Genomic DNA, 22,132 nt, shown 5'->3' on the forward strand with positions numbered 1-22,132 from the left:
TGGGAAAATCAGGTCCTCTCCTACTGGAAGGAGACGGTGTTCTGGAATCATTTGTAGCTTTGGCTTCAGGCTTTCAGTCAGTGATCCTTAGAGAGTCTCCAAGATGATAGATACTCAAAGATAAAATGACATAGTGGTTGTGTGCAAACTGACTCATTCCTGAGAAACAGACGTTGTACAATGACATCCCTCAATGTTGCAGAGCGATACACAGCCCAACTTTTACTGAATTCTAAAGAATAGTTCTCAGAGTTAACATGAAATTCTCTTCTGCCTTCATGAGGAAAAGAAAGATGAAGTCACAATCCATGCACATCCATTGGTTGACAAAAATAAAATACAGTCAAAAACAAACAAACAAAACAACTTAAAGGTTTCAACTTCTAAACTAGTCCCGCAGACCACTGTGAGTCAGTGCAGAGGCTCTGTGGCACTTGTGCCACAGTCACACGTAAAGGTTCTCTGGACAGATTGTTTTATCCACTTTCAGAAGATGAAGTTAAGCCAAACTAATAGACAAAAAGAAACGGAGAAATCAAATGTTTTCCTGTTGGCAAGATTTGTTAATCTGAACAAACACGGTGCTATCTTTCTGTTCTTTTTTTAGATTCGGGGAGTTGCTTTTCCCGACAGAACCTCTGGAATTGAGAGCCCTGCCTGGCAAAGATGCCCTTTGTCCCTCCTGCCACCAGCCTGCTCAGGGCACCCAGGGCAATGTGATTCTAAGATAAAAGTTCCAAAGATAGAACTAGATGTTTTTCCCAGGAATCTCTGGCAACCGCATGAAAGGCTGCTGGCTGCGTTTCCCACCACACTGAAGCAAAGCTCTCACACCTTGCTGTTGAAGCGTCTCCTCACAGATAGACGAGAAAGACACAACTCAACACGGAAGGGAAATACACCCCTTTTGATAAACTGCCAAAATTATAAATCTTATCTCAAAAATTCTGTGATATTCCAATAAACACAATTTTCTATATCAATAGTAGGCACGTTACTATTAGCATTAAATGTAACGATGGGGAAATAACTCTATGGCCCCTGCATCTAAACGTGACTGAGGAGCGGAAACAAGGTACTTATTTCTACCAAGCACAGGTAGATACAAGCTTTCTAGCAGTAACTTACAAATGCGTTCACTGCAATTTTGAATACAAGGGACAAAAGACAAAGCCAGAGACTCACAAATGTGTATTCTCTATGCTGCACACACTTTGTAGCTCTGCCAGAGCAATCTTTGAAAGGATCCTTTAGTTTTAACCCAATCCCAAATCTGCAAGACTGACTTGGTTTTGGGGTAAGGAAAAAAAAAAATCCTATACTGCCACCTGCTGGCAAACCATGATCAATGCCACTCACAGGCATTAAAATGACAGATTAAAGCATCATCATGACTTTTTCTATTTAAAATTTTTTTTTCAAAAAAATGTGTATTGATCATATTTTCCTCTCCCACCACATCCGTACCCATCTAACTTTCATACAAGAACAACCTATTGATCCTTTTGTATCCTCCTCCAATTCGGACTATAAATATAATAAAATATATAGTGAATTAGTAACACAATATTCTATACGTTTCTAAAAATAGAGAACAACCAAACTTAAGCGCATTTCCTCACAACATGATTTACAAATACATTTGTAACTCCAAAATGGAGTCATGAAGGATGAGATGTGGTTTAGGTGGTGGTGTTTCCTAGCGTGCACTAGGCCCTGGGCTCAATTTCCAGCAACACTTAACCCAGCGCGATGATGCAATGTCAGCATACTATACATGGAGGAAGGGACAGTAGAAGTTCGAGGGCACCCTCAGCTACATAGTAAGTTCAAGGCACCCAGTGCTACATGAGATCCCTCTCTTTCTTACACACACACACACACACACACACACACACACACACACACACGGCAATCAACTAAGTCTTGAAAAGGAAAGATCTTGGCATGCCTATCTTCCCAGTATTTACAAATCACACTCCTAAATGTATTCCCCATCCTATCTGTCAAGCAAACAGCAGGAGAGGCACCTAAGTGGGCAAATGCTATGGCTGCCTAGGAAAGAGATGCTAGCCAGACCGTAGGGAAGTTCTGTTCACTCCAATGAACCTGCTAGTGCTTATAGACAGGCTTGTCTTTGAAATGCCCAGTTTTGAGGACAGGCCACATGCAGGCAGGTCAATTTTTGTTCTTGAGCAGCTGACAAGATCCAGCATTCATGGCTCCTTCCCATTAGTCTCTCAATTCTCTTAGCCATTATGCAACCACTTTAATTTCTCAGACACCAAGACACTGAGAAAATACATCTGTCCCTTGATACCCATGGGGTATTGGTTCCAGGACTCTCTGCTCATGTACCCAAACCTAAGGCTCTCCACTTCCCTGATGTATCACGGTGCACATTGTCTCCTCTGCCTCAATTATCTGTATATTACTTATAATATCAGAAATTGCACTAATGCTTTCCAAGCTGTTCACATAGAATGTTTACAGAATGATGACAAGAAAATAAGTCTGTATATTTTCATCATGGATGCTGTGACGGCTAGTCCTCATTGTCAACTTGACTACACCTAGAATGAACTACAATCCCAAAATGGAGGGCACACCTATGATCCAGATCCTGAGGCTGGGAGACACAGGCTTCTGACCCTGATCTTGACATGGAGATCTTCAGGCATAGTGGCCATAAAAAGCTTAGGTCCAGGGAAGGTGTTTTTAATCCCAGGGGACTGAGGCAAGCAGATCTCTGAGTTCAAGGTCAGCCTGGGAGAAAGCAAGTTTCAGATCCAGGAGTCGGGGTATACATCTTTAATCTGGGCCACACCATCTGCTGGAGGCCTACATAAGTGCATTGGTAGGTAGAAGGAAGACTCATTCTTCTCCTGCTCGCACTTACTTGGCAGCACCTCTGTTGAAACCTACCCCTTCAGATTCCAGCGTATACAGAAGACCAGCTGAGACAACTAGCCTCCTGGGACTGAGCAACTGCTAGACTTTTGGACTTCCCATCCACAGCTGCCCATTGTTGGGTTAGTTGGACTACAGACTGTAAGTCATTACAATGAATTCCCTTAATGTCTAGAAACAAAAAAAAAAAATCACACTCCTATAGGTAACTGGAGACATTTTACTTTTTTACCGAGAACCACTGCTCAAGACCATTGGGTTTTTGTTGTTGTTGTTTGGTTTTTTGTTTTTGTTTTCCGTTTGTTTGTTTTTTCCGTTTCTCCAGGTAATTTAAGCTCTAATGATGATGATAATGATAATGATATGATATGATGGAGGATCCCAATGGGAGATCCATGGCTGGAACTGTTAATGGCTTGACTAACAGAATTCTACAACTCATACTATAAGTTCTTTAAAATTTGGCCCATGTAAAGCCAGTTCCTGTAAACATTTCCATTTCTCATCCTGGAGAATCTCAAACGTTTGGAAAGTCCTCAGTTGGGAGCTGGGGAGGCAGCTCAGTAATCACGAACACTTGCTGCCCTTGCAGAGCACCCAAGTCTGGTTCTCAGCGGCCATGCTGGGCGACTCCACAGCCCATCAACTCAGTTCTGTGGAATGCAATGCGCCTTCTCTCTGCTAGGTACCATACTTCATGTGCATATATCCCCACTCCACATACAGATACGTTAATAAAATTAAAATAAGTCTTTTTAATTTAGAATAGATTCTTTTCTTATATAATACATCCTGACTAAGGTTTCCCCTACCTTGACTCCTCCCAGCCTCCCCCACCTCCCTTCTTCCCAGCTACATCTCCCCTCTGTTTCCTTTCAGAAAAGAAGAGGTCTCCAACAATCAAACTGCAGACAGCAGCCAAGCAGGGCAAAACAATAAGACAAGGCACAATCCCTCATATGGAGGCTGGACAAGGCAACCAATAGAAGGAAAAGAGTCCCAAGATCATGCAAGAGAGTCAGAGACACACCACTCTTAGGAGTCTCACAAAAACACCAAGCTAACAGCGATAACTTATACACAGAGGGCCTGGTGCAGACCCAGGCAGGTCCTGTGCTTTGCTGCTTAGTCTCTGTGAGATAAAAATGAAGTACGTCTTTAGAAATCTCTTGTCTAGCCAAGTGACAAGAACATTCACTTGTTCTTTTAACATTTAAGTTAGACAGCCTTTTTAAATATCCAGGCAGCTGATAAATACATTGATTATTTCCTATGGAAACTGTACACTGTACAGCTTCTGACATGAAATAACCGAACCACTATATTTAGTAAAATTAAGCTATTGAAAAGTATTTTTAATTATTTTTGCCATAAATCATCCCTTAAATGATTTTATGCCATATTGTTTTGTCTATTCTAAAAATACACTGGAAATATACATACTTGACTTGACTAATCATTTTCTTCAAAATCCGTGTTAAGCACAATGTGAACAAGAGCCAGTATTTCTAACATCCAGATTCTGGTCTTTCTTTCTCATCCCCAGACATGAACAAGTTTGCTAGCATGCTTAAGAATTGTCTATAATAATATGGTGCTATAATTAAAATCTTATATAAATACTGCCGCCAAAACAACCCACCAAAATGGGTGGTGAATACAGCCAAATAAAATCTAATTATGCAAGTCAGGTTCTTCGCTGTGTTACATAGAAGAGACAAAGGCAAGATCAGACAGTCATGATGGCATCCTAAGGTAATGCAAACTGCCTTGTCAAATTCAGTGTAAGCCCCTTTTGGAAACAGCAGCTACTATCTACAGTTTGCAAGTACTTTGAACACATAATCTGGAATACAGCCCTTGATTTTTTTCTTCTGAAAAACAGTCTATGAAATTTAAAGGACGTTGTCATTCCTGGGGCAGAAAAAAAATGCAACAGAGTGTCAATGCTTCTGACACTTTTCCATTTTAGCCCCTCTAGTACTTCAACAAAGGCCACCTGTGCTCCATAAGTAACCGTGTGCAATGAAGAATTCACACAAGTTCCGGCCATGCGCAGAAGCACCCCAGTCACTCTGAACACATGGCACACTGACGAGATAGGCCATGGGTCTAGAGAAAAACCAGATTCTATCTTTCTGCTAAGGGGATGCAGCCATAAAATGATGCTGCTATTCCCATAGATCTGCGTCTAACTCAGCCATCATCAGAGAAGCTTCCTCCAGAAGTAGATGGGGAACAATATGGAGATACGTATGTACAGAGAGGGAGAGGCTGGAACACTCTGTCTTAACTGCGATGCCCGCATCAAATACTTCCTCAGACTCCTGCCCCACTCCCACCCCTGGCTTAGGGAGCTGTGCACAAGAGGCAATGGGAAGGTGTTACGTGACAAAGGGACTGATGATACAAGGAAACAGTTCCTGAAATCGAGCTAAGCGGACATAGGTCCAGCACTGAGGAGGAAGTGGACACACGCCTCCATTGTCAACCCAGAAGCAATGACAACCCACCTCCAACTGACAAGTGCTTGAAAAGGAAAAATTAGTTTTCTCTACTGTAGTCTCACTGCGCTATAAACCACACTTAGAGGTAGGCCCCATGCCCAGCAATAGAAGACCAACACAAAAGAAATTGGATGGTATCTGTGTGGATGGTTTGTCTTATGTTGCTTTGTTTCAGCATCATTTTATCAACTGGTCTTTTGCTTGTATATTATGTTTTTAAGGTTTTGTTACTGTGGGTTTTGTTTGTGTTTCTTGTGCCTTTTCTTTTTCTTTTCTTTTGTGTGATTGTATGTATGTGTGTACGTATGTATGTATGTATGTAAGTATTTATTCATTCATTTATTGACTATTTGTTGTCTAAAGAGAGAGAAAGAAGATAATTAGTAGGAAGGGTGGTGAATTGGGGAGAATCTGGAAAAAGTTGAGGAAGGGAAACCATGAAAAAATACACTGTATGAAAAATTAGCCAACTGGTTCACTAGGTGGGAAATGGTTTTATGCAAACCTAATGACATAAGTTGGACTCCTGGATCCCACCGGATGGGATGGTAAGAGTGAACCAGTGGGGGGCAACCGGACTCTGAGTGCAATAATGATGCCACAGCATCGTGCACCTGTGCATGTACACACACGCACGTGCACACACACACACTCACACACACTCACACACACACACACACATGCCGACACACGCACACACATGCACATGCATACACACACAGACACAAATAACACACACACAAACATACATAGAGACAAATACACAATCACACACATGCAAACACACACACACACACACACACACTGAGAACACAAGAAACAGTCTTCCCAGAGACGACACAACAACTGGTTATCCAATAGCAAATGATCAGCCTGGAAAAAAAAAAAACTGAAAATAAAGGCCACAAATTTGACAGAGAGCAAGGAGCAGTTTGTGGAAAAGTTTGGGCACAGGACATGAAACAGCAATGATGTAATTATATTATAATCTCAAAAAGTAGTTTTTTTAAAAAATACACATATCTGGCCTGATATTATTATTTTTGTATGCTCCTTTTTTTCTCCATATTGATCAAGTGCAAAGCAAGTAAGCTAATTTCAACTAAGTTGAGAAAAAAAATCGAAGCAAAGGAGACGTAGATGTCTCATCATGAATCATGAGTGTTGTCTGTCTCCTACCTGGGTTCCTAAGCTGGCTGCCATCATGTGAGTCAGAAGCTTAGCTGCAAACATGGAGTATCTGGCACAGAACACATGGGAAACAACAGCCAAGCAGAGACCTGTGGAAACCCGAGAGCGAAACGTGAGGTTTCATAATCCATGAAAGATTATATGTACAGAACAAAACATCTCTGGGACAGTGGAGCACACAAGCCCAGCCTACACAGCAGAGCACAACCCCTCCGGGAACGATTATGCTGAAAATTCAACATATTCCATTTTGCATGATATATATCATCTTCACATTTATCAGTTAACCCAAGGGATAAACTTTAATTTTCCAATTATTTATAAGTTGTTTGCCATGGAAAAGGGCAGTCATAAATAAACAGCATTAATACTTTTAATAAGTACTACATTTTTCTATGTTGCTATGAGTGAGCTTTACAGTTTTTTGTTAAAAAAAAAAAAAGAATGTTTTTCATCCTAATTTTAAATGTGTTTTTAAGAATGAGTGACTTGCGTAAGTAGGAGTATTTGGAAAGGTGACTAGGGCTTTTTGAGTGTAAACATGTGATTGATCCTCCAAAGCCTGAGGTTCCTAGTTACCCATCTCCAGCTAGCAGAAGCAGATATATGCATCCGGCAGGGCTAGCTGTGAACATTCAGCTAACCCTGTGTTGCTGCAGGTCAAAAACAATTTTTTTTTCTTTCTTTCACAATGAAATTAAGTATAAAGATTTGAACTGTAGCTGGCCTTGTTCTGTCTAAGCCTATGTGTCTGTTACAGATTTGAAATTGCAATTCTCCTTCTTCAGCCTCCTGAGTGCTGGGCTTACAGCACCACAGTACAGCACCTTGAAAGCAGATTATATGCAAATATTTTCTGCCTTGAAATTTTCAGATAGTAGTTGAATAAACAGTAATTATTTATTTGTTCACAGGCTTTCTAACCACACATTTTGTGGGCCATTTGTGTAGTAATCACTGAAACCTTACAAATATTGGCACAAGTAAGCCACTTACCCATGTAACTTTCATATATTACCTCATTTAATAAATATCAATGCCATCCTGACAAACAAAAAACATGGCGATAATTTAACATTTGGTTCTCTGAAATATTCTGTGAAATTGTGGTATGAGCTTTTAGAGTAAACCACGTGTTAGCAAAAATAAGAAGGAGGAGGAGGAGGAGGAGGAGGAGGAGGAGGAGAAGGAGAAAAGGAGAAGGAGAAGGAGAAGGAGAAGGAGAAGGAGAAGGAGAAGGAGAAGGAGAAGGAGAAGGAGAAGGAGAAGGAGAAGGAGAAGGAGAAGGAGAAGGAGAAGGAGAAGGAGAAGGAGAAGGAGAAGGAGAAGAAGAAGAAGAAGAAGAAGAAGAAGAAGAAGAAGAAGAAGAAGAAGAAGAAGAAGAAGAAGAAAGAATTAAGCATCTACAAAACACCTACATGGGGTCTTCTGACTTCATTTTCTGTTTAGAAATGCCTCTCAGACCTCATTTTTAGAGAAAATAGTTTAATTAAGTTTTATATTTCAAGAGCACAATAGAAACTCCCTGTAACGAGGAAGAAGACCTTTTCATCTAGAAACTCCTCTTAAAAAAGGAAAGTTGGGAGCAACCCCATCTTAGCACAACTGTCATGGCACTCTGGGACAGGTGTGCAGGTGTGCGGGCTGCCTTGAAAAACGTCCCATGACTTTGCTCTCCATGACGGGGCAGTCATGCCCGGTGTGGCAGCTTTCCTTTCTCCACTACTGGACCTGGTGCTCACAACTCACTAGTGTCTCCTTTCTGTCTCTAGGATAATCACAGTTGCTTAAATTCTCTCCAGGTGAGTGCTTATGTGTGTATAAGGTATACTGACTTAAAAGCAAGTGCTAACCGCGTTATTCTCATTATAAACCACATGATCACAACTATGGATCTCCTGCAAGTTTCCTGGGGTGAGGGCTAACAATTGAAGGTAAAGGCTTGAGTACCAGCCAAGGGAGGAATACACACATTTCCTGCTCACTTTATTTCACCAGAAGAATTTAGTGATTTCCCCCCCTTAATTTAGTGATCAATTCTCCATCATGTTTCTGTTCCATCACAATTAAATGTGACAATTAAGTGTGACAAGCTTAGAAACATCTGATTGTGCATACAAAGCTTAGTTAAAATGCTACCATAGCCCCTGGTTCTAGTTCAGGATTTAAAACCAGAGACAGGAAAGTGGGCTGGATTGTATTAGCCTTTAGGCACACTGTTTTGCAAATGTATGTGCTGGTTTCGTTTTTTATCTCAATTTAGCACAAGCCAGAGGGCAAGAGGGAACCATGATGAGAAAATGCCTCCATCAGATTGGCCCATAAGCAAGTGGGGGCCATTTTCTTGAAAAAGATGGATATGAGAGGGCCTTGCTCTGAGGAGTCCTGCTCCAGGGAAGGTGATCCCGGGCTGTTCAAAACAGCAAGCCAAGTGAGTGAGTGAGTGAGTGAGTGAGTGAGTGAGTGAGTGAGTGAGCAAGTGATGGAGAAGCAAGCCCAGGAACAACGGTTCCTGCCTCCAGGTTCCCTCCTTGAGCCCCTGCCCTGCCTTTTGTTCATGGTGGACTGTGAGCTATAGGCAGCACTTTGCTCTCCAAATTGCTTTAGGTTTTCTCGCAGCCATTTGAAACTAACTAGAACACTGGTCTATTCTTTCAATGAAAAATTCTCCTCTGCTGAGAATCTTGAGCAAGCTGTGCTCTGAACAAGGCAAGCTGATCTGGCTTTGGATATGATCTAGAATACTTAAGCTTTAAAGAAATAAATATTTTAGTTACTGAGTTTCTAAATCACTACATAAAAATTTAAATATCCAAAGCACTAAAACTGATATACAAACTTAGGAGAGTAACCTTGAAAAACGAGTACTTACACTCAGTATATATACTTAACATTTACAAAGAAATATTTAATTGCAGTTCCTTTGCTTAAATTACTTAATATATATTCAAGTCATAAACATAGAATGTATAATGATAGAATTTCTAAAATAAAGTATAACGAACTGTAACAACTCCATGTATTACCTAAATATGCACCCAACAGTCTTCAAATTTTACTTTTTGGCAATTCTGTAGAGAAACAATCTGCTTGCTAAGTAGTGTTCCTTTTCTCTAGCCCTATATGGACTATAGATTAGGCTGGAAGAGAAAGAGCCCCCACTTAATCCACTGACACAGATAATCTTCTACACATTGAAAAGACGGACAGTAGAAGCATCTCTGTTCACAAACTAATATTAATGACACTGGATCAGTTAGGGTGCAGATCTGAAGCAGAGGTCTGTTCTTTGCTGCTCTCTGACTTGACCAAAGAGCTTCTCTGTATATACAATTCCGGAATATGTGAATATATTTATGTGAATATAAATATGTTTATATGTGAACAGGCAGAGCCAGAAGACATTGTTGTTCAGTATATTTTACAGATGGGAAACACTTCAGCTGCATGCAAGACATTTGTTAGTACATTTTCTACAAATTTTTCTTTAAAACACTTATAAATTTTGCATTTTCAGGTGTCTGCCTATCATTCTCCCCATCCTTGCTTCCTGAAGATGAATCCTAATGAGATCGGCTTACAATTACGTCATTGTTAAGTCAGAATTGGCTCTCTGACTTTGCTTTTTTCTTGCCTTTTTACCTCTTGCTACCTGTGACTGTAGGTTTTCTGCTGTTTTGTTACAAACAGGGGAGTTGATACCTCTTTACTTTTAGTGCTACTGATGAGCTAAGGATGAGAACAAAAGACAATTAACCCTGAAAAGGTCTCCAGTGGGAATGGATGTCAGCAAGAAGCCCCTTGAAGCACACAACTCCATGTGGTAGTAGAAGGATGCTGCAGCCAGAGAGACAGAGTCTTGATAATGAAGGACTTCAACCTGAGCACAGGAGCTACCTAGGGAAGTAGTTAACTTTCCATATGTTAAATGAAATACAATTTAAAATGTAGTCGTATCTCAAGGATGCAGGACCACCCATGGCTAGCATATCACATATTAGACAGTGTAAAACACTGTAATCGTCACAGAAAGTCCTATTGCAGAGAACTGTTCATTGTTCCTGAGTGATGAAAGAAAACATTACATTTCTGAAGATTTATATCGAAGTGACTAAGATAATACAGTTTGAATATGCAAAGTGGACACACTGCAAAAAAATACACCTGGTCTGAAGCACTTCGTGAGTTAACTTATTTTGTTTCAACAAAAAAATGGGACTGAAAGCTCTGTATGTCAGGTGCTCTGTTCAGCAAGACTCCACAAGACGGGCACTGGCTGCTCCCCCACAGATTATGTCCAAGCTTGCCTGTCTTCTATTCCAGAAAGTAACTGGTTTATGAATGTTCACTGAACATGGTTTGGTCAAAGAGATGTCGGGACAGCATTCCGGGTGACTTTTATAACAGTTGCCATTGCTTTCAATGTGGATTCTGCCTTGTCACACCAGACACTGCCAGTCCAATGCTAAAGGTGCAGCCATCTGAGACCACACAAGAAAAAGGCAGCCCAACTCATTCCAAACAAGACTCCTTTGCAGACCCCGCTAGTTAAACCTATCATCCTCACGCTGGGCCGAGCATTTTAGGACTAAGTGACTTCTTTCACATCTAGATTTATGCCTTCAAACTCTTCTTTCTAAACATCTATGCATTTTAAAAGTTTTTCCTTGATGATAAACATCATTTAATTGAACGAGATTATTTTGATAACGCACTCCTCCACAATCATAATAGGTCTCTCAAGACAATGGTTTCTGAAAATCTGAACTTGATATTTCTAAAAGAAGCTGACCAAAATTTCAAAACTAACACTTGAGAAAAAATTTTTTGAGGTGAATGCAATTGTGTTTAGATTCAACTCCTTAGTTGTTTGGGCTCTATTTCTCTGACTATCCCACCCCAACCTTTCGTGTGCACTCTGACGTGCTTCATAATGCCTTTTGTTACTACCAGAAATCTTTTCAGGGTTGTTTGGTTATTATTACCTTAAAAATCTATCAACATTTCAGATTTCAGGGGAGAAAATAAGGCACACCTTGGGAATGTTGCCATTCTATACAAGATTGAACAAATGAATGGTCATCTTTAAATAGTTTCTTTTTAACTTTCTTAACCTGTAAGGCTTATATTTAGCCACTCAGAAATGGTTATTCATTATGGAATTGACATTGTGTGGGCATTCCCACACTTAGTCTTCTATTTTAAGTAGATAGAATAACTAGCCAGTTAACAAAGGACACTTTAGTTCAGGAAATATGTTAAAGCAAGTGACACCAATCTGAGATCAGGCCTGCCTCTGAGATTGCAGAACCATGCGCATCACAGGAAACTGAACTATAGATGCATCAACACGACTGAGTTCACTCAGTCAGTTAAAGAGGAAAAGAACTAAGCAATGACTCTTACAGGATCTCATTAAGGTTATAAGATTATAGAACTTTGTTAAGAATGTAGTCAGAAAAAATTCAATCTGACAGTTATCTTTGATGGGATAGTATCCTAAGAGAAAAGCCCAGGAGGCTCTGTAATCACTGCCATCCAGGTGGTTGCATGTAAGCACCTCAAGCCTGGCTGGTCTTATTATTAATTATATCAAATTCTGGCATTGTCACCCTAAGCCATCTTAATTTACATTTCTCCCAAGTAGTCTCCATGGAGAGCCAAAGAAAACACACAGCCCCTTTTATTGCATTTTTCTTTTTATCTTTTTCACTTCAAGGAATGGCCCCGGGTTCCTTTTTTTGTATTTGGCACAAAAAAAAAAAAAAAAAAAATTCTTCCAGGTATGTCCCCCTTGTTTCACCTCTCTAAATTGACGGTTTCTTAGCTTCTATCTCAAACTGTCAACATTTCAACCCTCCTACTCTAGACCATGAAGCAGAACTGCAAGACGTCCTGGCACAGACATCCTGGAATTTATTGTGAGTAAAAATAACAAGGAGGCCAGCTCCTGTGAATGTGTGCATTATTGCACTCCTGAAAAGGGGAGTTACCTCTTACCAAACCAGAGCTATTCTATTTGGCCTGACCCAAACCACACTTTATGTGTATGTAAGAAACAACAAGTTGTCTTTCCTATTTCCTGAAGGCCCATTAGAGGAATAGTCATTGATTCTAATGAAATGAAAACAGTAGCAAAAATGGACAGGATTTTAGAGCCCTTACTTTTCAAACATCTTGACTCCAAGAGGAAACAATATCAAAGTCTTGACCCTGATTCCAAGTCAAAGGCACAAATGTGGATGCTGACACTTAGGATCTCAAGGGCATGAGCAGCTCAGTGTTGCCTTTTCTGCACCAAGATAGAAGATACAGAACAGCTGCCAGATCTCCTAGGACATGCTCACGTCTGCCATGTCTCATGACAGCACTTCAATTTGTTTGTAAAATAACATTTAGGCTTTTATTTCAATATAGTAAAGAATTTATTTTATTATCCTATGAAGTTTCTTCGACAAAAATATGCCAACATTGAAGTATAAAAGCCCTTTTGATTTTGTAACTATATTTACCTAGAAGAAATTATTGGGTACAAAATGTCATCAATCTTTTATGAAAGATATTATATGACTAGGAGGTTCTTTAATTTTTGTGATGGAATCTTAAGACTCAAAATTCACATACCATAAGGAAAATTAAAACTGAATAAAATTAAATTATACTGGAAATACTTAACAACTAAGCCAAGAATAACAATTAGTTATTGACTTTATCTCCAAAAAGACTTTGTAGTGAATAAAGTTTACTAGATAGATTGTTGCTACAATATATTTAGAAAGATAATCCTTTAATAACAGACAAATCATCACTAAAACAGAATAACAGATGTATGTGAGTTAATACACTTACCATCCTGAGATGCAGGATGACTTGTAGTGATAAGTACATTGAGGGTGGGAATTCTGTGGTATATTGACTCATAAAATCAGTAATTTACTCCAGGTCCTACAACTAGCCAATGACACCATCAGGACTTGAACTAAGGCAATCTGGCTGCAAGGTTTTAGTTAGTCATTATCCCATACTAAGTTATGTGCATAGTGTATTGTTCCTAGAGACCATGTGTGGGTGCTTTACAAGGAAAAATAGGGTACAGCAAAAGTGGAGGTAAGGTTTCAAGTAGTGTAAGGATGTCTCATACTTCTCACCACACTGTACAGCACAGGAGAATGAGTCTATAGTTAGGTTGTATGGATACAGTTGAATAGACATTAATAAAGTCCAAGTTCCTATGACTTCACTAAAAGAGGGACTACATAAGTTAAGTGGAAGATAATTTCTTTTATAAGGTTTGATATGTTTAGAGTTCTAGAGTTGTAGACTGCCAATCAACTGATGGAGAAGACTATCACTTTTAATGAAAACACAAAATCTTTATATGTATTAACTTATATCCTCCCAATGTTCTAACTGTAAAGCCAGAGTTCTAGAGCACAATACACCATAAACAGTTCCCTTTCCTATTATCTAGCCTTTAGCTTACACTGTATCTCATACTGTTCATGAGTTAACAGATGCAGTCCTCCAAAAATGCTGGTTGTTAATGATGAAAACAACGGGACAATGTTGCATTGTAGTACTTTAATATCTTACATATGCAAAAGAACTATGGGAAAGTTTTATTCTCACGTAGATTTAAAATTCATGACTTGGAAACCCTGCGACTGACCTGAGATGCATATAAACCCAGCAGAGAAAAAAGCTTCATTGTATGATGACGAGTTGTCGGTCTGGGCGTAGACAGCATACACCGACATGTGTGAACAGGCACATTCCACATAGTCCGAAGCATCTTCAACCACTTTGCAAAACTGGCTGTCAGACAACCAGCTAGAACAAAACACAATAGTCACTGTTCTTTCAATAATATTTCAAAGATGTTAGGATTGTTTTAAAAGGAAAAATAACTAGCTGAAATTAAATGTTCTTTGCTCAAGACTTAAGCAGACTTCATTTTCCAGAAGAAACACTGGAGAGAACATCTTGTCCAGGACATGACCTAACAGATTCCACCAAGACACCTTAATAAGCAGTGAACATACCAACCACACCTGCCAGGGCATTTGCTGTACCAAGAGAGCCAGCCCTCCCAGCAACGGTACAGCGGTCTTACCCATCCTAAAGCAAATGTCCTTGTCTATGTCATTCAAAATTTCCCACTACTCTGCATAGCCATGCCATGTGTGAATCCTGGCAGATTGGTGCAGCCATGACTTCTATGAATCACAACAAACCATCAGAGCCATGGCTTGTGTTGTGTGATTCCCCATAAAACAGCATAGCTGTCTTAGGGTTTCTACTGCCACAACAAAACACCATGACCAAAAAGCAAATAGAGGAGGAAAGGATTTATGTGGCTTACACTTCCACACTGCTTTTCATCACCAAAAAAAGTAAGAACTGGAACTCAGGCAGGGCAGAAACCTGGAAGCAGGAACCGGAGGAGTGCACCTTGCTGACTTGCTCTACATGGCTTGCTCAGCCTGCTTTCTTATAGAACATAGAACCACCATTGCAGGGGTAGCATTACCCACAATTACCTCCCCCGTTGATTACTAATTAAGAAAATGCCTTACAGCTGGATCTTATGGAGACATTTTCTCAATTGAGGCTTCTTACTCTGTGATGTCTTGAGTTTGTGTAAAATTAACATAAAACCAGCCAGTATGTGTAGAGCAAACCCCATAGACTCATATGTTTGGATGCCTGGAATTGGTGGAACTGTTTGAGAAGGATTAATGGGTGTGGTCTTATTGAAAGAGGTGTGGCCTTGTTGGAGGAGGTGTGTCACTAAAGTGGGCTTTAAGGTTTTAAAAGGCCATGCCAAGCCCAGTCTCCAGTCTTTCTCTCTTTCTCTCTTTCTCTCTTTCTCTCTCTCTCTCTCTCTCTCTCTCTCTCTCTCTCTCTCTCTCTCTCTCTCTCTCCCCCCCCATCTTACAGATAAGATATAAGTTCCCATCTTCTGGTCTAGTGCCATGGCTCCCTGCCATGCTTCCTCCCATGATGGAAATTAAGTCTAACCCTCTGAAATTGTAAGCAGGTCCCAAATTAAAGTCATGGTATCTCATCATAGTAAAAGTAACTAACATATATTCTTTCCTATGATTCTAGCCACATATTTTCTTATTTGCATTTTGAGTCACATATTATAAATACATTTTATAAGGCACTTCCAATAATTCTCTCAGGGACTTTCATCTTATTGTCAATCGGTGGCCGCTTCTTGAAGATGTTCTTTTCAATAATCTTAATCCCATTACTTTTCTTTTCTTTTTTTGAGTTTTTTTTTCATTTTTTTAAATTATCAGATCATAATTTTAACTTTTTAACACAGAGGTTATAAACACAAAAATGCAGGATGTGGGGAAGGGGATGACACAGGAGCATAAGTGTTCAGGGGGAGTACAGATATCTTTCAGAACAGGGTATCAGCTGGGTGAAGGTTCAGGGGACAGGTCACTATGACTCTGCCTATGATTCACTTGTTCTTATCTAAGTTGGTACTATCCACCAAGGCTGCCTATTCACAAGGTTTATGACTACTCAGGCTGGTAAATTTCCACAGAAGCTGCCTGTTTACAATAGCTTATAGCCATCTGTTTCACTAACGATGTGAAACTGCCCAATTCAAAATGTAGATTTCATCTTGAAACTTCCATTATGCATTAGATAATGGGGATGAGAAATTATTTATGAGTTATTATTACTATTCTTTGACTTACAATGGAGTAGACTGTTAAACACACTGTTTAAAATATGTGTTGCAGATGTCTTCATTATACGTGTAGCCCAATGAACACCACAACTTAGCAATACAACACATTTCCTTGTTTACCCTCATGATCGTGTTGCTAAGAGCCACGACTCACTGCCACTGTTCAGCATCATATACCATATCACCAACGTGGGAACCATCAGAGTTCAAATGTGAGCAGTTCCAATAAAGTGAATCACTTTTGCATAAGCTTCAAGTATAAATTTTAAGTTTAACCATCGTACACAGAGACCTTTCTGTATCGGGTTTAAAATCCAGCATTAGGCATTAAGAATTTCCATTCAAAATGTTTTGTTGCAGAGAAAGAGAAACTAACCCAAATGGACTGTTTGGTTTTCCTGTCAGACTAAATTTCAGTAGTAAACAAAATCTTATGGCTGATGTAGACAGTTGACCCGTCTCCCAACACAACCGGACCACACAGCACTGACCAAAGTTTGAGTGATAGTAAGTTCATTAGGAACCCAACTCCAGAGGCCAAAGAGACTCAAAGAAACATTCAACCTCTTGTTTATGTTATTATCTGAACTTACTCCCCAAATGTTCATTAAGTCGGCTGTGAACAAGAATTCTTAAACCCTGTTGATCCCTCTAAACACGAGGCTCAGACACTAAACCACAGATGACAGGGGTGTAGAAAGGAATTTTTTTTTTCATGTCTTACAAATTAACATGTAAGTTCAGAAAAGTTATCTAACCTGAGCAGTACTTCTAACATAGCCCTTGAGAATATCTGTAATGAAGAAAGAATACCATACTGCACACAGAGCTGTACTACCCACAGAGTCCCCACTGGAATGATGCTAGACTATTTTTGTTACTGATTTACAGTAGACATTGTCCTCCAGTCTGAAGTCTTCCTTGAGGCTACAGTCTATGTGTCGTACAAGCAGGTGCAATGCTTCCAGGTAGGGAAGCAGCAAACACTGAACGTAAGATTTATTAGCAATACCTGGCAGCAGCCTGATTCCAGAGGAGACACAGAGATGTATGAGGAACAATTCTAGACTCAGCTGAATAAATCTTGTAGAGAACTTCACTGTTGTTAGGCAGGGGTTGTGCACTCTGACCTTTCACGATCAAAGACAATACCTATAATGTCAGAAGAAACAAGGAATTTAAGGATAGTTTTCCAATTAGCATTATAACTGAGTCTGCCAGTTGGAACTGGACACCATTCCTTTGGTACCTAATGCCTACAGTGTTCTCTTCAGTCCCACTAACTGGCTCACTTCCAGACCCTGACTGGCTTTTCCCTGTCACAGCTCAGCTCTAACTCCACATTTTAGATTTTAGCTGACAACACCCACTGTAAGTATCACAGGCTGACTTCCTTAAAAGATAGCTATGTGCCAAGATATTATGGCAGGGAAAGCTCTAGTTTTATACTTTGTTCACACACACACACACACACACACACACACACACACACACACACACACACAAAACATAAAGTTAACATTTCCACCTACATTTGAAGCCAAAAATTCTACAAATGGCTATGAAGAGAGAATAATTCTTATGTACCTGACCAAAAAGAAAAAAAAAAAAAGTCTAATCAAACGTGTTCAAAGTTTATCTGCTAACGGGAAATAAGATAAAATATCACTTGATTTTTTTTTTTTAAAAAAAACGAGAGATTACCTTGTCTTTTAGGGCAGGAAGGTTGTCTTCTGCTATGAACCACTGCCGGCTGCTATACTCCACAAACTGGACTAATGTGCATGCACTTTTCCCATCCGACATTTCTGCCTCAGGAACATCCAGTAACCTCTCTGGAATTTGAATGTAATCACCTTCCTTCCCTTCAAACTTGTGTCCGTTGATTTGCCGAGGATTCCAGTGAAGAGCCAGAATTGACAAATATGGGCAACTGTCAAGGATGGTTTTACTTCTACAAGAGCAAAACAAGTCTCTGTTGAGCTGGCAGGTATTTGAATCAATATATCAGGTTGTATTTGCTGTAATGTTTAAACTGAGAATTTTTTTCTCTTCATGTAGAACAATGACAAGACTAATCCCACTACTAAAAAGCCATCTGCTTTTGGTTTGCATGTGATTCTTACATCTCTCCACATCCTTTTGCCTGGTATTTTTTTGTAACATAAACCAGGAGTATCTGGAAGCTGTTACACGGTTATCACAATACAATCTGGGCTTGAAATGTACTTTTCTGTGTCAGTCTCAGGCTGTGGTAGATTAGTCTGAAGAGAGGGTACTCCTATCAGAGGAGAGCCTTTCGTTTCATTTGGAATCATTAAGGACGAACATCCCACAGCTGGGTTTTCATCCCAGCTCACCGCATGCCTGCTAGCACATCAGAACCTTCTAATATAGCCATCCAGCTGGTAAGAAAACAGCCCCGAAGAATGGTCCTGATGCTTCTGATTTCTATTTTTTCACAGCTCTTAGGGATCATAATATTCTATGCTCAGTTAAGTTGTTTTCTAATTTCAATGTGAGTTGAATGCATGTGGTCTTGGTTAAAAGTACAGGTGATATGCAAAATCTTTACACAGAATACTTGTGATTCACGGAATGTGAATCTGTAACTATTGCCCCTCAAATATCCTGGATTCATCATCTTTGCATTAGTGAACAGATACCAAAATAAAATAAATATGAAACCGGCCTTCAAAAAACGGTAGAGACCATGTGAATACTGTGAGCTGTATCTGTCCAATGTTAGGTTCTATCAGTCACAATGGATACAGAGGATGTAGATGGATTGTGGATCGAAATGATACCTTGATAAGACCTACAGCATAAGAAAGGTTTATGTTTTAACATAAAAGGTAATGCTACATGAAAGGTGTGAGATGTGAAAGAGTGAAAGGGAGCCTTTTCCTCAAGCTGTGTGTCCTCTCAATATATATCAAGTTTCTTCCAAGGCTCACAGGACAGCATTTCAAACATTCAGTGTCTGCTGTATCATACTGCAGGGCAGGCCTGGAGTTGTCCAGGTCACCTGTAGTTGATATGGACACCATGGTGTCTGGTTTGTTTGTTTGGTTTTGGTGGTTATGTTTTTGGTTTTTCCAACTTTGGTTTTGTTTGGTTGGGAGGGTAGGTCTTTTCGAGAGAGAGAAAGAACATGAAGTTGGAGGGGTAAGGGGTGGGAAAGATCTGGAAAAACCTGGGGAGACAGGAAAGAATATGATCAAAATATATTTTATGAAAAGAAATTTAAAATAACTTTACACTACAATGAAAATGAACAAACAAACAAAAAATAAATAAATACAGTGGTCACAAGCTTTATATTCTATCTTGAACCTACCCATTTATCCAGGATGCTATGTCTCTGTGTCAAGCCTCCTGTGTAAACACCTCCATTTGTATGGGACCCATATACCTCTACAACCTTGTCAAAATCCTTTTCTTAATCTCTCCTTCCCTGTCAAACACTGTAGCCCAGGCATAGAACCCATTGCTAGGCACAAGAAAATCTGTCTACAAGCTACTGCTGATTGGCATTGTTCCTAGTCGGTTTCCATCAATAATACTCTTGCTCAGTTCCCAAATTCTCCCATCTCAGCAGATGCACTTGATGCCAAGGTGATGGGTTAAGAATTCAAGCAAAATGCTTAGCACGTTAGCCTTTAACATACAATACAAATGTGACTTGCCATTTCTATCCTACACACAATGTATAACTATTACAGGTTTCTACCTTGAATGTGCCACACTTCTATGTTCCTCCTAATTTCACCCGTCATATTCTCTTAGCTACTATCCTCTGAAGTTTCTCCCTTTCCTTACTTTCTTCTGTTCTTCAGTACATAGATAGATAGATAGATAGATAGATAGATAGATAGATAGATAGATAGATAGATATAGATAGATATATATAATTCATATTGAAAGTATATCAAAATTCACACACACATTATATTCCAAGTACATTCTGTGGTCTCAATGCAAACAACTATTCCATGTCATTAGTTTTTATAGTCAGGGTTAGACACATGTAAGTGGCACTAAGTTTGAAATGCCCATCATTATCTCAGGTGGACATTCAGGAACTATGGTAAGGACTAGAGAAAAGATGTCCTGAAAGAGGCTCGTGGGAGGTTTTTCTGATTCTTGGACGATTTTCCCATTAGGAAAGTATCAGTCCCTAGTAGGTTTTAAAGGAGTGCAGTACATGGAGATGTGGGATGGTTTCTAACATCCCTGCATGCTGGCATGGGATCTGTAATAAAATTTTGAGCTCTAAGTTTGTTTTTATTGCACTTTTGTGACCACACAGCCTGGTAGCCAGTAGGGACTGTGAAATCAAGCAGGCTTATGGCTGAGCGTGAGACCCACCGTGAACTACTCATTTAAACTTTGTCAAGGTGAATAATAAAAGCCCCAACTATAGCTTTCAATAGCTTACCTAAAGCAAGGATTCATAAAATATACATACACTATACACCAACTTTTATACATGAGCCTGATACACTTTTGAGTATCATTCTGTTTCTAACTATGAAATAGTCATCTACATTTAATACAGTCTGGATTTAGCAAGGATATAATTAATATCATTGATGTTCTCTGAGTTTTACACCTTGTCTTTTACATGCAATTCACTGTTTTGAAATTTCAGGTGTCTGCAACCAAAGAGCTAATATTCACAGGTTTATGTAATCAACTGATGTCTTTGTTAGTTTGACAGAATTCATTATTGAAATGACTTGAGCTTATTGAGACTTACTAAATACTGATAATGATTTTTATTGAAAATAAGTAAAAAAAGTTGATAGCATGTATGCAAATATTCTTAAACTAGTAATTATTAAATCATAATAAAATGGCATTTATTGTTTTCAGGTAGTGTATATCAGCGACATGAAAATCAAGTTGAATTTTAACTTCGGCACATATTCTAATGTCAGTGGATTTTAGGCTGTCAAATACAAATAAAACATTTTGAGGTCTTAAGACTAGAATAACCCCATTTAGATTATGAATGTAATTTTTATATCACTGTGCACAAAAATATTAATACATGGCTACATAATTAGTTATGTAGTTAATAATGACCATGAGCCACATACTATTTTGTTTCTCTTGCTAAGCTTCCTGCTATAGAGCTCCAGCCACACAAAAGAACCCTTTGTGAGAACTGCCTCCCAGTGGGAGAAACATCTGATACTTAGGGCAGCATAAGTCGCAGCACAAGACTGGGAATCAGTGTCCTTTCTCCTCAGAATGTGCTTTCCACACATAATAAAATAAAATAAATAAAATACAAAATAAAAGCAGGGGCAGACAAGATGATATTTCACTCTTAAAGATGCTTTTAAACAAGAGCACTGTAGTGTTGATGCGACACATTCATTGTTTTTCTTGCCCGGGGCTGCCATTTTCTTCTAATAATTATGTTTATTGGCTGACAGATGCAAAGTACTAATCATATGCTCCCTGTATCATCTCAATGTCAACTTGCATCCCACGTTGCTTGCAAGCCATGAGGCTGCTAACTTTACAAAATACTTACTTTTCACCAGGTGACCCACAGGTAACATCAGTCAGCAGAGAAAAGGCAAAACGCTCAACCACCTGTGCAAAGTGGCTGAACCCTCTAGTGTCTTTGCGCTTTGGGTTGATTAGAGCACAAAAGAGTTCATACAGAAGAGTTCGGCTTTTGACACTGAAAGCTTGATTTTTTCCTTCCATCGTTATCTGGAAAAGAAATCTAAGAATTAAATTAAGTATCCAACAGATTACTTCTCAGGTTATATGTAATATATACATTATG

At 39.3% G+C, this 22,132-nt stretch overlaps 1 protein-coding gene across 1 annotated transcript in view; it reads right to left on the minus strand.

The window, feature by feature from the left end:
- The window catches only part of Adgrv1 (adhesion G protein-coupled receptor V1), a 514,991-nt gene that overhangs the window by 264,062 nt on the left and 228,797 nt on the right, over positions 1 to 22,132 (minus strand). Inside the window, exons 79-83 of the mRNA XM_076927075.1 lie at positions 21,872 to 22,056; positions 18,028 to 18,277; positions 17,336 to 17,475; positions 14,278 to 14,438; positions 6,597 to 6,697 (exon numbers count right to left, since the gene is read on the minus strand). Coding sequence (XP_076783190.1) covers positions 6,597 to 6,697; positions 14,278 to 14,438; positions 17,336 to 17,475; positions 18,028 to 18,277; positions 21,872 to 22,056 — 837 coding nt within the window. The remainder of the gene's footprint in view (positions 1 to 6,596; positions 6,698 to 14,277; positions 14,439 to 17,335; positions 17,476 to 18,027; positions 18,278 to 21,871; positions 22,057 to 22,132) is intronic.

The sequence above is a fragment of the Arvicanthis niloticus genome, chromosome 29 (assembly GCF_011762505.2).
Source record: "Arvicanthis niloticus isolate mArvNil1 chromosome 29, mArvNil1.pat.X, whole genome shotgun sequence".
Taxonomy (NCBI): Eukaryota; Metazoa; Chordata; class Mammalia; order Rodentia; family Muridae; genus Arvicanthis; species Arvicanthis niloticus.